At 43.0% G+C, this 13,039-nt stretch overlaps 1 protein-coding gene across 4 annotated transcripts in view; it reads right to left on the reverse strand.

Annotated features, from left to right (window-relative positions):
* The window catches only part of anks1b (ankyrin repeat and sterile alpha motif domain containing 1B), a 192,489-nt gene extending 180,476 nt beyond the window's left edge, over positions 1-12,013 (reverse strand). For 2 of the 4 annotated variants that reach the window (XM_065951465.1, XM_065951462.1), the window contains exon 1: positions 11,824-12,012. In XM_065951465.1, coding sequence (XP_065807537.1) covers positions 11,824-11,954 — 131 coding nt within the window. In that variant the 5' untranslated portion in view covers positions 11,955-12,012. Of the gene's footprint in view, positions 1-11,823 lie in introns of all 4 variants that reach the window. The other 2 variants (XM_065951463.1, XM_065951464.1) reach the window with 2 other exon arrangements.
* Positions 12,014-13,039: the final 1,026 nt, after the last annotated feature.

The raw sequence follows: 13,039 nt of genomic DNA on the forward strand, positions 1-13,039 counted from the left end.
TGAATTTGGAAGGAGGAGAACGTAAAACGAGCACTCGGCAAATGATATATTCTCCATTTTTCATTCAGTAGTTTGGGGGCAGATGAATTTTTGATATCATTTTAAAAAAAGACTCATTCATCATGTAGTTTAGTTTGCCAAGGGGAAATGAAGATGAGCTTTTTGCCAGACAGACTCACGGAAAGTGTCCACTTATTGTGGCTTATTATCCAGAAGATAGAAAAGTGTGGTGATGAAGTCAGAGGCGTTCAGAAGAGGGGAGAGGGAGAAATTGAGGTTGCATCTGCATTCAAAGTACTTCAAGTCCAAGATATTGAACTTTCAAGTTGTCCCCATCCAGAAACTAATAAAACTTTTTAAATTTACAAGTTCTTCAGTGAACATTTCAAACGTCCACCTTCACTCACCTGTGATGGATGAAGGAAGGTAAGCCGTGTTAGGAATAGATTTCTGAACTTCTGTTTGAACCTCAGACTCTGGGACCTCTGGGACATCCTACTGGTACTTCATACAACTTGAAACCAATTTTTCATCCTTCTTATACAAACAGAGGAATCGTTAACTTTATCTCTCCTCATCCGTCAATGGTGGTGTATAACATCGGACTGAAATATCTCAAAAACCATTGGAGAACGTGCCATTAAACTTGATGCAGATATTTATGTCATACTCATGTACTCGCGTGCCGTTTCCCACAATTCAAAGCGCCAAGTCAGAGATACAAATGACGGACAGCGACAGCTATCGTTAACAGGAAAATAATCACGTTCACATCCATGCTATCTGACAATTCTTAAAGCTAACATATCTCCTCAATTTCACAATAGCTGCAACCCTGTGCACAATTTAAACGCAGTCTGACAACTAAACAAACTGTAATAAAAATGTAGACCAAGAAAAGAAGCCAAAAAGAAGCTACACTGTGCGTCAAGTGCTGGTTAGGAAGTGTTAGCATGCTTTAGCTAATATGGGGAAAATCGTTACCGTAAACACATTACCTGCCAAGCAAACACGCAGTTACTATTGTCTCTGTGAGCGGGCGTGATATTGGCATTTAGCTCAAAGCACCACTTTGTCTTAGTACAGTGTGACAGAGGAAACTAGCATGTTGATAAATCTTTATCATTTTAAAACTGTGACAATTATACAGTTAGCATTCCATTAGGGTTGCTTCCTGTAAGTTTTAGGACATGAAAAAAAGGAGAATTTTACCTAAAGAACAGACAAAACTGTTATTCTGAACGTTCAGACTGAATATATGGTGCTCTGAAAAGGAAGAGGGGAGACCTGAATTGTAAATATGGAGAACTGAGTAGTCGCAAGCTCACTAAATCATACATGTGCGGCTTGTGTTAGCTGTGTGTGACATGGAATATGTACCGTACATATGTGTCTGAATTCATTATGTCCATATATCGTGATGATGCTGCCTCTAAATGTCTGTAACACATTATTATTGACTGAGTGCTTCCGTGTGTGAGAAAGAGACTGTGAGAGCAACCCAAAAAAATAAAAATAAGAGGCAATCTGTGGGCATCAGCAAAGCCTGCTGGGAAATGTATATCCCATGGGAGGCTGTCAACTGGAGGTAATTCACTTCCTGGTTTGCTCTGCACGCTCTCTCTCTCTCTCGCTCTCTCTCTCTCTCGATGAAAAAGAGAGTGGGGGAATCAATCAGAGAGGAAATTAAAGAGGCTTTCACATCCCGGTGCAATCCAACTGTAAACTCAGGCTGCAGCTCTATAACTCACACAGGTCGAGCTAATTGTTCTCCACACACCTGGCGACAAATAACACAGGACACCTGTAGGAGGTCACATGTCAGAGAACGCACGCACGCACGCACGCACGCACGCACGCACGCACGCACGCACGCACGCACGCACGCACGCACGCACGCACGCACGCACGCACGCACGCACGCACGCACGCACGCACGCACGCACGCACGCACGCACGCACACACACACACACACACACACACGCAGTCTAATTTGTGTTTAATATTCATGTGGAGTCCCTTTGTGACAGGCTGGGAAGGTTTTCAGCTGCACACATTTCTGAGGTGATTAGCTTTGTGTTATGGTGTGTGTGTGTGTGTGTGTGTGTGTGTGTGTGTGTGTGTGTGTGTGTGTGCGCGCGCTCGTATGTGTGCCATAAAGAGACCGAGCGAGTGCTGTGTAATCGAGAAAACTCCATATTTGCAAAGACTGAAGATGAAAGACGCCCTGCTGTTTTTTCATCAATGAACGTGTCAAACAGCGGAGCAATATCGTTTGAATTGCTTTCGTCTGTCTCACTCCGCCTCTCTCGCTCTGCATGCCATTTCTGCATGTATATTTGATGTGTGTGTGTTACCGTGTGTCTCTGCATACTGCTGATGTGTATTCATGCTGCATGTCTCTTTAATGCTTCTGTGTTCATTTGTCACGACACTGGCTGCTTCAGAGGAGATATAGCACCAGTTGTGGTGAGGGGAGAGATGGTGATGATAATCCCTGCTTCTGAGGACAAAGGGCGGGACACAATATTGATACGACAATATATCATCATCCTGACATGTGTGATACTATAATTGCATCGTGGGTGTCAAATATCAGTGTTTAAAATGTAACTTTTAAATCAGAGTCACCCAAAGCCCAAAGTGTCCCTAATTCTTTTCAACGTTCAAAAATATTCAAAAGTTAAAGTTATTTGATTTAAGAAGCTGGAATCAGAGACCTTTGAATTTTCTAATTCTTAAAAAAAAAAGAACTGTAAACAATTAAATATTATGTAATAAATGTAGTTGACAATTATTGAGTAATTGTTGCAACTCAGATCAAATCTATGACACATGAGGCCGAGTTTGAAACAAACTTTGATCTCTACATGCATCAAGACTTACTTTAAGTGTCTTCTCATGATAATTATCATTTTCTTATTACTACCAATAATTATAGTATCGGTACTAGAAGAAGTAGCATGAGTAGCCCATTACCTTGTGGATTTTATGGACTAGATTACAGGAATGTGACTTTTCAAAAAGTGTCGCTGCTGCAGAATTCAAAGGAACGGAATACGGGCTCAAACCTTATCAGTTTCATTTCAAAATATATCAGTTTGGAACTTCAAAAAAACCCATCACAGCCCAGCCCCTTCAAAACACACGCTTTTAATGCATAACTTCCCTCCAATGCCTTCCAGCGTAGCCCGTGCCCTAACCACATAATGGCATTAGCATTTGGAGCCCTCTCCTCTCCACATCTTATCTACTTCAAAAGCAGCACTTCATTAACTACTGCCATCTATCAGAGAGCTGGGAGCCGCCTGGAATGTGTGTGTGTGTGTGTGTGTGTGTGTGTGTGTGTGTGTGTGTGTCCACAGCACTTGCAGTGTTATGCGGGGTCACAGCCTTGTAGATTAGTGTGACAGACTGGACGTCACACCTCTCCTTCTTTCTTTCAGCTTCATGTTGCGTCCATGTCTCCTCCATTCAGCATCAACATGTTTTTCATCTCTTTCAGGACCCAAAACAACTTCCAGTAGACCAGGAAGTGTCCAAAACCTACTCATGTTCAGGCCAACAAAGGGAAAGGTCATGAGACAATTTCATTAAGAAGAATTTCCCAGCACCACTCTGCTGGTAATGGAAGTAGCACATTAATGACATGAATTACGTCTTTTCACTATGAATCTATGCAATGAACCACGAGTGACACGGAACAGAATAAGTATTTAGTTTTTCTAAAACCATAGCACGGATATTGTGTGTATCATGCTTGGGGGAAATAAGACTTAATATGGGGAAGTTATCTAAATAGATCAGAAGCAGAAAGTGATGGGTGGAGATTTGAAGATCAAAACATTCACAAGAAGAACTTCCTTAATCCACTTTGTCAGTCTTTAAAATGCATTTCCTTTTAAATACATACAAACATTTAAGAGGACACACCAAGGCGTCTTAAGTAAAAAACCACAACAACCAAACAAATCCAAAGGCTGCCAAAAAAATCCAGTCCCATGAGCATGTTGTGTTGCCAGACTCATAATTAAAAGCAAACCAAAAACTCGAAGGGTCAAAATGCTGAGTCCGAGTCCTGCTACCAAATGCTGAATCTCTCAAGTCTGCGCTGCCAAATTCTATATTACCTGGCAATGATTTTGCACACTGGCCAATTGGAGTCAAATGCTCTGTTTTGGAATAATTTAACTATTTTTAGTCAGCCACACAGAGCCAGAAATTAAAAGGATTTATCATGACTGTTTGCTTGATCACCGGATGCCTACAATATCTAAGATGTACTTCCAATTATTATTATTATTATATAGTTTAATTTATTCACGCTTTTGAATCTGATTAGACTTTAGACTTTATTGTCCCTGAGGGGAATTTTTTTTTTACAGCACCGTGACTGTCCAGCAGACAGTTCCCACCAAAGAACGTTTATACACAAAAAAAAGAGAATAACACAAACAAACAGAGTTAGACAACAGTCAAGAGTTCCCATTTCTGGCCTGTTCAGCGAGGCCTTTTGTTCAGGATTTGCTCTACACCTCCGTCCTGAGGGAAGTGGGGCGAGGTGAGCGTTCAGTGGGTGTGTCATGTCCTGTTCTATTGAGGCTGCAATGCGTGTGATGGCCCTGTTATTGAGTTCTGTTAGGTCGGGTGTGGGGACACCGATTATTCTGGCAGCTGTGGTTGTGATGCGTGTGAGTTTGGCCTTGTTTTTTTACAGATAACATTCTTTCTTAACTTTTTTGCAGCTTGTGGTTTTTAAAAGGTGATTGCTCCAGCTTTACATACGGCAGCTTGTGCTAGCTTTAGTAATGCCGAGGTCAGGGCTACACGTTATAAGCTCAATTATAGTCCGGTGACGTAGGGTTTCAGAACCCGCTGGCCCCAAATAATTGATTGTATTATCCTGACATGAAAGCTTGATGTCTGTTGTTTCACCAACTTAACCAACTGTCCTCTCTTTAGCTGAGAGTGTCGGAGCAGACAGGGATAGACGCCCACTAGAAATGTTCAGGAATGCATGTGTGAAAATGGCTACTTTGACCTCTATATTTCAAAGAACAATTAGAGAATCCTGCAGTTTGTTCATATGCCTATAATTCAATGATTTGCCATGATTTCTTCAGTTTAGATCTGTGATACTCACACATCACCACCTGGAGGTCATAGTTTTTATGACTACACCACTCCCATTCCTGACATGACCCTCCCAATACCCATAAATCTCAGGTTGTTACAGGTTATGAAGGGAGAAACGATTCTCAGAGGAGCTGCGGATTCCCTGAATTCCCCATTTGCCACCGTAAACCAAAGCCGGTATCGCACCCAGAGGCATGATGGGTAAAAGATGTTCTCACATGTGATAACAGATGTAGTGCAGCATGAAATGTGAGTGAAAGGAAGAGACAGAGGGACAGAGAGAGAGAGAGAGAGAGAAGAGAGAGCGTGTTTGATAAGGTAGGGGGCAGAGGGAGGAGGAAACGATAAAGAGCGACAGCAGGGAGGGACAGAGAGGAGGGAGGAGGAGAGATTGTGGCGTGAAGCAAGGGATGGATGGGACGCCAAAGAGAGATAGTGACGGAGAATCCAGGGCACCAGATGGAGGGAAAGAGACAGAGGGCGAGAGAAGAAGAGATTTGAGACGAAAAACAAGGATTTAGATTGAGGAAGGAACAAAAAGAGACAGAGGCTTAGAGTGAGAGAGAGAGACAGTGTGTGTGTGTGTGTGTGTGTGTGTGTGTGTGTGTGTGTGTGTAGAGGTCTCAGTTTCTTGGCATGATGCTGTAGCAGAGTTTGGCTCAGGCCCTAATGGAGATGTAAGAAGGCCCTGAGTTTGATCACACACACACACAAGCGCGCACACACACACACACACACACACACACACACACACACACACACACACACTCTTTTTCACACCTTCATCTCCTCTCTCATCAGTCTGGCTCCAGACAAACTCAATGTACCGGCGCCACTGTTGAACCCTGAACTAAAGCAAAAATGATGACCCAAGATTGACTGGACGACTCCTGCTGCACACAGAGCATTTACACAAAAGGGCAACATGTTTCAGGATGTTTCAGGTGTGAAAAAGGTGAGGCAAAGGTGTGTGTGCATGCGTGTGTGTGTGTGTAGTCCTCTTAATCCAGTCCTTGACATGATTCACTTTCTCCTCTACAACCTTTTACCCAGTTTAGTTTCCCTGTATTCACACGCAGCTCTTGAATTCCCCCTCTCCCTGCACTACTGCTCCCCAAAACTAACACACACAAATTCACACACAACTGTGAATAATGCTAGTGTTGGTTATGCAAGGACAGCGGTTATGTCACACACTTGGACTCACAAAAAAAGCACACACACACAGAGACGGAGCCTGCGATACTTGTGGAGAGGTTTCTTGGTTCTTCTGATTTGCTGTTTCCTGAAACGGAGAGCCAAAGTGCCGTGGCCCTGAAACAACTCGGAGGGGAAAAACAAACAGAGTTTTGTGGGTTTCTCACTGGCTCCTCATCCTTCTTGGACCAAACTGAAAGAAAGTCACTTCACTACACACACACACACACACAAATACATAGATATAGAACCCCATGCTGAGCAGCTAAGAGACTCCCACACAAGCAGGGGGGGGGCATCAGAAAAAACACTCAGGGGTGACTGCTGGCGAGAATACCAATTAAAACACACAGTCTGAGTGTGTGTGGCTCCTCTGGGAGGAACTAAACTCCACTTAAGGGTTGTTTGTTTGATACACACACACACACACACATATACAAACACACACCCAAAAAGACAAGAAGGGCTTCCCCCTGAACGTTAGTGAGCTGGTGTGGGAGAGACAAAGAGAGAGGGGGGGACGAGCAACCATCTGCTGTATCATGACTCATTCTCTCCCGGGTGTATTAACTTTCAATCAGCATCACTCCATCACAGTCAGTGCGCTGTCTCACTCACACACACACACACACACACACACACACACACACACACACACACACACACACACACACACACACACACACACACACAGACCATACACAGGATGTGAGGAGTATGATTAAAGACTGTCGTTATAAATGTATCATCACTGTTAATATTGGTCTGCATATGAAGATGATTCAAAGTCAATCTTATTCTGACCTTTCCCACACTGATAGTTCCCCCAAACATCCATGTAATGATTTGAACTTTAATCCTACAGCCATGATATGGAGCATTGTTGAATAAATACATTATCAGACAGGAAACGTCATCTGATTTTCACCAAATCTCTTACGAAAGACACCGCTGTTTGCCTTTGTGAAAAATAGATTCCATTCATATTTTTGAGTAGTATACACAAATTAAACCGCAAAAATATAACGTCTCCCCTACTTTTAGAGCAGCTCAGGCGGTCACACGGGGAATTTAACACTTGCAAAATCAAATCTCAATGTTTCTCCAAACAGTAATCATACAAGTGGAAAGATGGGAAACATTTTTGTGCAGTCTCGGCGTTGGAAAGATAAACAAATAAAGGCAGGTTGGCGTATCGATAATGAGAGAGTGTGTGATAAATGCTGACCCCGTGGGGAATAAATATGCAAATCAGTACCCGTACACCAGAGGAGACACTTTGGGGATGCACTGATCAAAGATTCTCCAGATTTATCAGCACCGGATATTATTAAACAGATCAGGTATCAGAGTCCTCAGTGTCATTACAACATTTTGCTATGAGTAACATTCAGTCACAGCAGATGAAACACAGGAGATTTAAAATGTTGAAAAGAGGGCCCCCTTATATCAGCACGTTAAAATAGGTCAGTAATAAAACTGCATGAAACCTGAGTAATGCGCAGATGAAATGTTATGATGCGTAAGAGCTGTAAAGCAACATTGAGTTTATTTACATTAAAGTAATACATGAGAAAATATATACACTGTAGTTATTGGGATTTTTCTATTTTGCAAATTTTGCTGTTACAGCGTTTACCAGCTAACCAACTAATGACTCACAACACAGCTAGTGTTGAGTTGCAATGCATTCTGGTCTATTAAGGCGTCTGTTTTCGTAAAGATATTAGTCGGCTCTTCTCAGATGTACGTTCAAAATGTTTTGCCACAAAGACTCAAAATACACCAAGGGAGCTGAATGATATCTGGACTAATGGGGAGCTGAAAAGGCATTTGAGAGGTTTAAAAACTTTCCTTTTCCTATTAACCCAGTCACCATGTGCAGTGTGGGTCATCATCTGCAGCCCAATATGACCCATTAAACTGCAATGAGATCATCCAGTATTGATTTTCCACTGTGCACGTGCAAGTTTGTGCGCTAAATGCTCCCCCACCATGAAACTGCAGCCGAGGGATCGTCTTCTCTACATCCTGTGCTTATATATGTGTGTGTGTGTGTGTGTGTGTACAGTATTTGTGTGTCCATGTCCCACTTGGACATTTTGTGCGATTCTTTCAGAAAAGAAAAAGAGGAACCTCATGACTTAGGAATGCTGTGAATGGCTCAGAGGCCTTAAGATGGGAAACTATGCATTGATTCCTGCAGATCATTCCCACAACATTAGCCCGCACACACTCCTCCGCTGTGACCTCTCTGTTGACTCACTCATCTGCTACAGTACAAATAACCTTCTATTAGGGGGTAGCCTCACACACACTCATGAACACACAGGAACAGATGTCCAGACAGTGTTTTACAGACGTCCCCTCATGGGCTGGTGTCTTGACCCTATGAACTGTATATACATATATATATATAACAGAGGAAAAGTAAACCGTTTTCTCCATCCATAATGCATCTGAGTGGTGTTGACTCGGCTCTCCATGATCTTCCTGATTCTTCTTCTGTGCTTTCTTTGACGATCCACTCTGAATTTCCTCGTTTTCTCTCCGTCGTGTTGTTCTTTAATCTCCTCTAACAGCTTCATATTAATACAGCGCTCTGTAAATAATCCCCGTCCTTCACATAATTCTATTAAATCCTAATGTGAAAAGCAAACACACAATGCAACACACTGTGTTTACTGTGTGGGCTGTTGGGGACGAGATACACACAGTAACAAGTTGGATGCATAGGTTCTGTTAAGTCCTTTTTTATCGGCTTAAATTCAAGAAGTGAAGGGCAAACAAACATTAAAGGACAAGCCTGTCATTAGTGAATAGATATTCAAGTTTTACATGTATTTGCATACATCCATTTACATTTAGCCTGATTTATACTTCTGCTTCGATCCCTACTCACACAGAAGCCTACCTACATAGCCTGATGTGCACCTCCTGAATCCTATAACTACCTGAAGCAGAAGCCCTGTGATTAGTCCGCTGGGTAGCATCATATTTTCCAGCATGTACAGGATTTCCGGTATCATAGCCATATTCAAAACACTGCAAAAGGAAAATGCTAAATCGCTATTTATTAGCTCCAAATCCAACATTATACGCTCCAGTCGCCATGGTTTCCTGTACACACATAAAAAAAAAGCAGATAATGTGCCTGAACAGGAAACTGGAGACATCACCAGCATAGAAAGCAGGACTGCCAATTAGTCTACTAAAAGTCTACTTCCTAACTAGCAGTTTTGCGAGGCTTTAAGGCACAGCAGTATTTTGAGCTAAAAGCTAACATCAGCAGCATGCAAACGTGATACTATCATCCCTTTATCTAGTAGAAAGCAGAAATAGCATGACAGTAAATAAGAATACACGATTGTACCGTTGGTACTTAATATGGAATTAGGACACTAACCCTTTCATGTGGCAAACCTACTTCTCTTTTCATAATAAAATATTATGTAGGAACCAACAAAAAAAGGCATGCAAGCAGCTTCAATAATTTCTTCCCCCCTCAACAAATCATAGTCTCTGAGAGGAAATTATGTGCAAAAAAAGAAGAACAGAAACACACGATCGAGGCTAAACAACAGTATATTTTACACACAAACCACACGTGCTATTAGCTGTGGTGACATGCAGAGGCATCAACACCTTCTTGAACACTTGTTGACACCAGATGAGAGTGATCCCTGACTGTCAATGTGAGAAAACTCGTTTTTTGGCACTTGCAAATGTGCGTTTCCTCTATTTATACAGCAAAGCCTGCGATCACGCCTGCAACAGAACTTTATTAACCCTCCTGGCTTAGTGTCCCCGTGGTTGGCATCCTCCCTGCCGGCGTGCGACCTCAGCCCGGTCGCCCCGAGGTGCTACTCCACCCTGATGCCCCCAGACCTTTGATCTCCTAATCACCTAGCTCTGCCTCACCCTCAGCAGAGAGAGAGAGGCGGCGGGGCTGCGGGGGGCGAGGCTGCAGGGGCGGGAGGAGGGGGACAATAATAACCTCAGCAGTTGTTCTCACAGACAGGATCGGAGCCTTTAGAGGTTTCAGTGTAGAAAGAACAGGAAGCTTCAAGGAGGCTTTTTTTTTTTTCCTTTTCTTTTTTAGGCTGTTCAATCTAGGGCTGCAAAAAAAAAAAGGCTCATCACATTAATGAGAGCCAAAACTGACATGTTCAATTCTCTTCCTCTGTCTAACAAACAGTCCAAATCCCAAAGACTAATCATGTTTTGTTAAGAATCACTTAATAATAAACAAGCAGCAAATCCTCACTCAAATGTTTGAAGCTCCTGCTTGAAAATTTACTGACCCCAAAGTTGATGATAAACTTTCTTTCAACTGAGTGATTGATTCAAGGATGGGTCTCTTCTCACCTTATACAACTTCTAATAGGATCATTATATTGATGGTTACAGCCTTCATTTAAAGAGTCACCTACAATGCAGTCACATCACTCCCAACAACTAGAAAACTCAGTCATTAATCTAAGCTATTTTCCACCTGTTAACACAGTGACATAAACAACAATAGTTCCCACTTTCCTGTTCCTGAAAAGAAACCAGAGCCTGCAATGCAAAGGGTTTCAAAATATATATATATATATATAAAAAAAAAGATTTTTTGCCAAATCCACATCAGCTTTTCAGGAAATCCAAGCTTGTTTCTTATTGTCTTCTGGCAACATGATTGCAGAGCTGGTTTGCTGCCAACGTGGACATCCTGCACGTCAGGCATTCCCAGCATCATGTGAACAACAGATCCACAGCTAAAGAAATACCACAACAATGTCCCTACAGGATTAATAGCGATAAGACAAAAGACAAGACTACCTTAATGCATAAAGACAGGTGTTTTTAGTGTCTCTTTTACACACAGAAATCAGCAGAAAATCAGCATTATGGCACTCAGGGACGATGACAAACGCTACATCATGCCACCATCAAACCCTTTCCTACACATGCTCGGGGAAATTCGCATTGTGACAACTGTCGGAGTTGTGAATGTGAAGGTACTGTCTGTTCTTTGTGTGCTAAGCGAGCCACCCAGAGAGGACAGTCAGGGGATGACTAAACCCAAGATCAGTCACATTCTGATCAAGTCTGTCACAGATACACTGTGTTGTTTCTTATGCATATGCGGGCCTGCAGATAGTCTAATGTACCTTAACACAACTCTCTGGACTTTGCACAGCACACTTCCTTTTTTCTTTTTTCCTCTCCTTTGTGATGCAGCATGGTGCAACAGTAAGAAAGCTCACTTTATTTTGAAAGGTCTTGAACAGGCCATGTAGTGTGCACTTCAAACTTCAGCTTGGGGGAGTGACAATGAGGCTGGAGTACAGTGTTCCCTTCACTTGGCTCACTTCTAGTGCACTGACCTATGATGAAGCCAAATTATGTCTAATTTAGCAGCACGGGAAACCCCACAGGAGCTCCCACAGGGGCTCCCCGTGCACTGCAGCGGTCGTGGGAAGGAGATGAGAGTGGTTTCTTACCTCAGGAGGTTGGGCAGAGGGATGGAGCCGGAACCTGACCCCAGGATCCCCTTCTTTCCACTTAACAATTTCTCCACCACGGCCACGTTCCCGGTCCGGGCAGCTTCCAGCAGCTCCTGTTCCTTCCCCATGCCGGACACAAGTTTGCAGCGACGGGACGATGAAAATCCAACAAATCTCCCATAAATCCTCCTCCTCCCCTCCGACCACCACCCCCCACCCCCACCCCCTTTTTTCCTCACTGTGTGGAGTGGGAAAGCATCTGAAAGGGCTGCTCTCACTGCATGCTGCTGCTGGACGGGGGGTAATAGGTGTTATTGATGCTGCAGTCAGGGCAGGTTTGACGTGCACTGGTCCCTTTGTGATTTATAACCTCGGTCCATTCACACGCTCGGCTCCGTAATCTCCTCCCGAGTGAGTCCGCTGACGTGCACTGCTCCCCGGCGTAACCTCAGCGCAAACAAGCGCAGCAGGGGGAACCAAAAGGCTCCAGAGCGTATCTGTGGACGGAACTGAGAAGTAAATAGTCACACTGTGTTAAATTAAGTAAAAAAAAACAAAGTTTTTCTCAGGCAAAACAGAAACTCCCAACTAGACTGAAGCTCCTGTCGTTAAACAGGCGGGAGGTGAAACCCTGTGCAACCTCCACAAGACGCTCTCCTGCCCCGCTGTACTCTCCACCTCTCTACGGTGAACCTACCGCACTGACTGGCCGGGGACTATCAGTGCAGCCTGAAACACACATGTAAGCTCAGCTGTGACAACACTACACACTTCCGGTCACAGCTTTCAAAATATAACATTCATTCGACGGACCACCACTAAAAATAAAATAAAGAAAATATTTAAGAGGGACATTCACGCACTTTGAATCCTCTAAATCATTTATTCATTTTTAAAATGTCACGTCCCGTTCTCTGTGTTTGTCCTTCTGAGTTATGCAGTTTGCATTAGATAATTAAGATGTAAATTTACAACTTCTTCGATGCTTTATTTCTGCTGTTGGGTGCAAAAAGTAAGCACACTACTTATGAGTTGTTTAAAAACATAGGCTACTACGAAGCCTGTGTAGATGTCGATAAATGAGTTTGTAGATAATGAGTTTGATTACAAAGTGAATTTCAACATGTACAATTTGTTCAAAAATTGTTCCACATGTCTTCTTAACAATTTCAAAAACAGGAGCACAAAATTCCCTGCCGTGGGGAAACTGGTC

This window comes from Labrus bergylta, chromosome 23 (assembly GCF_963930695.1).
Source record: "Labrus bergylta chromosome 23, fLabBer1.1, whole genome shotgun sequence".
NCBI classification, from domain to species: Eukaryota; Metazoa; Chordata; class Actinopteri; order Labriformes; family Labridae; genus Labrus; species Labrus bergylta.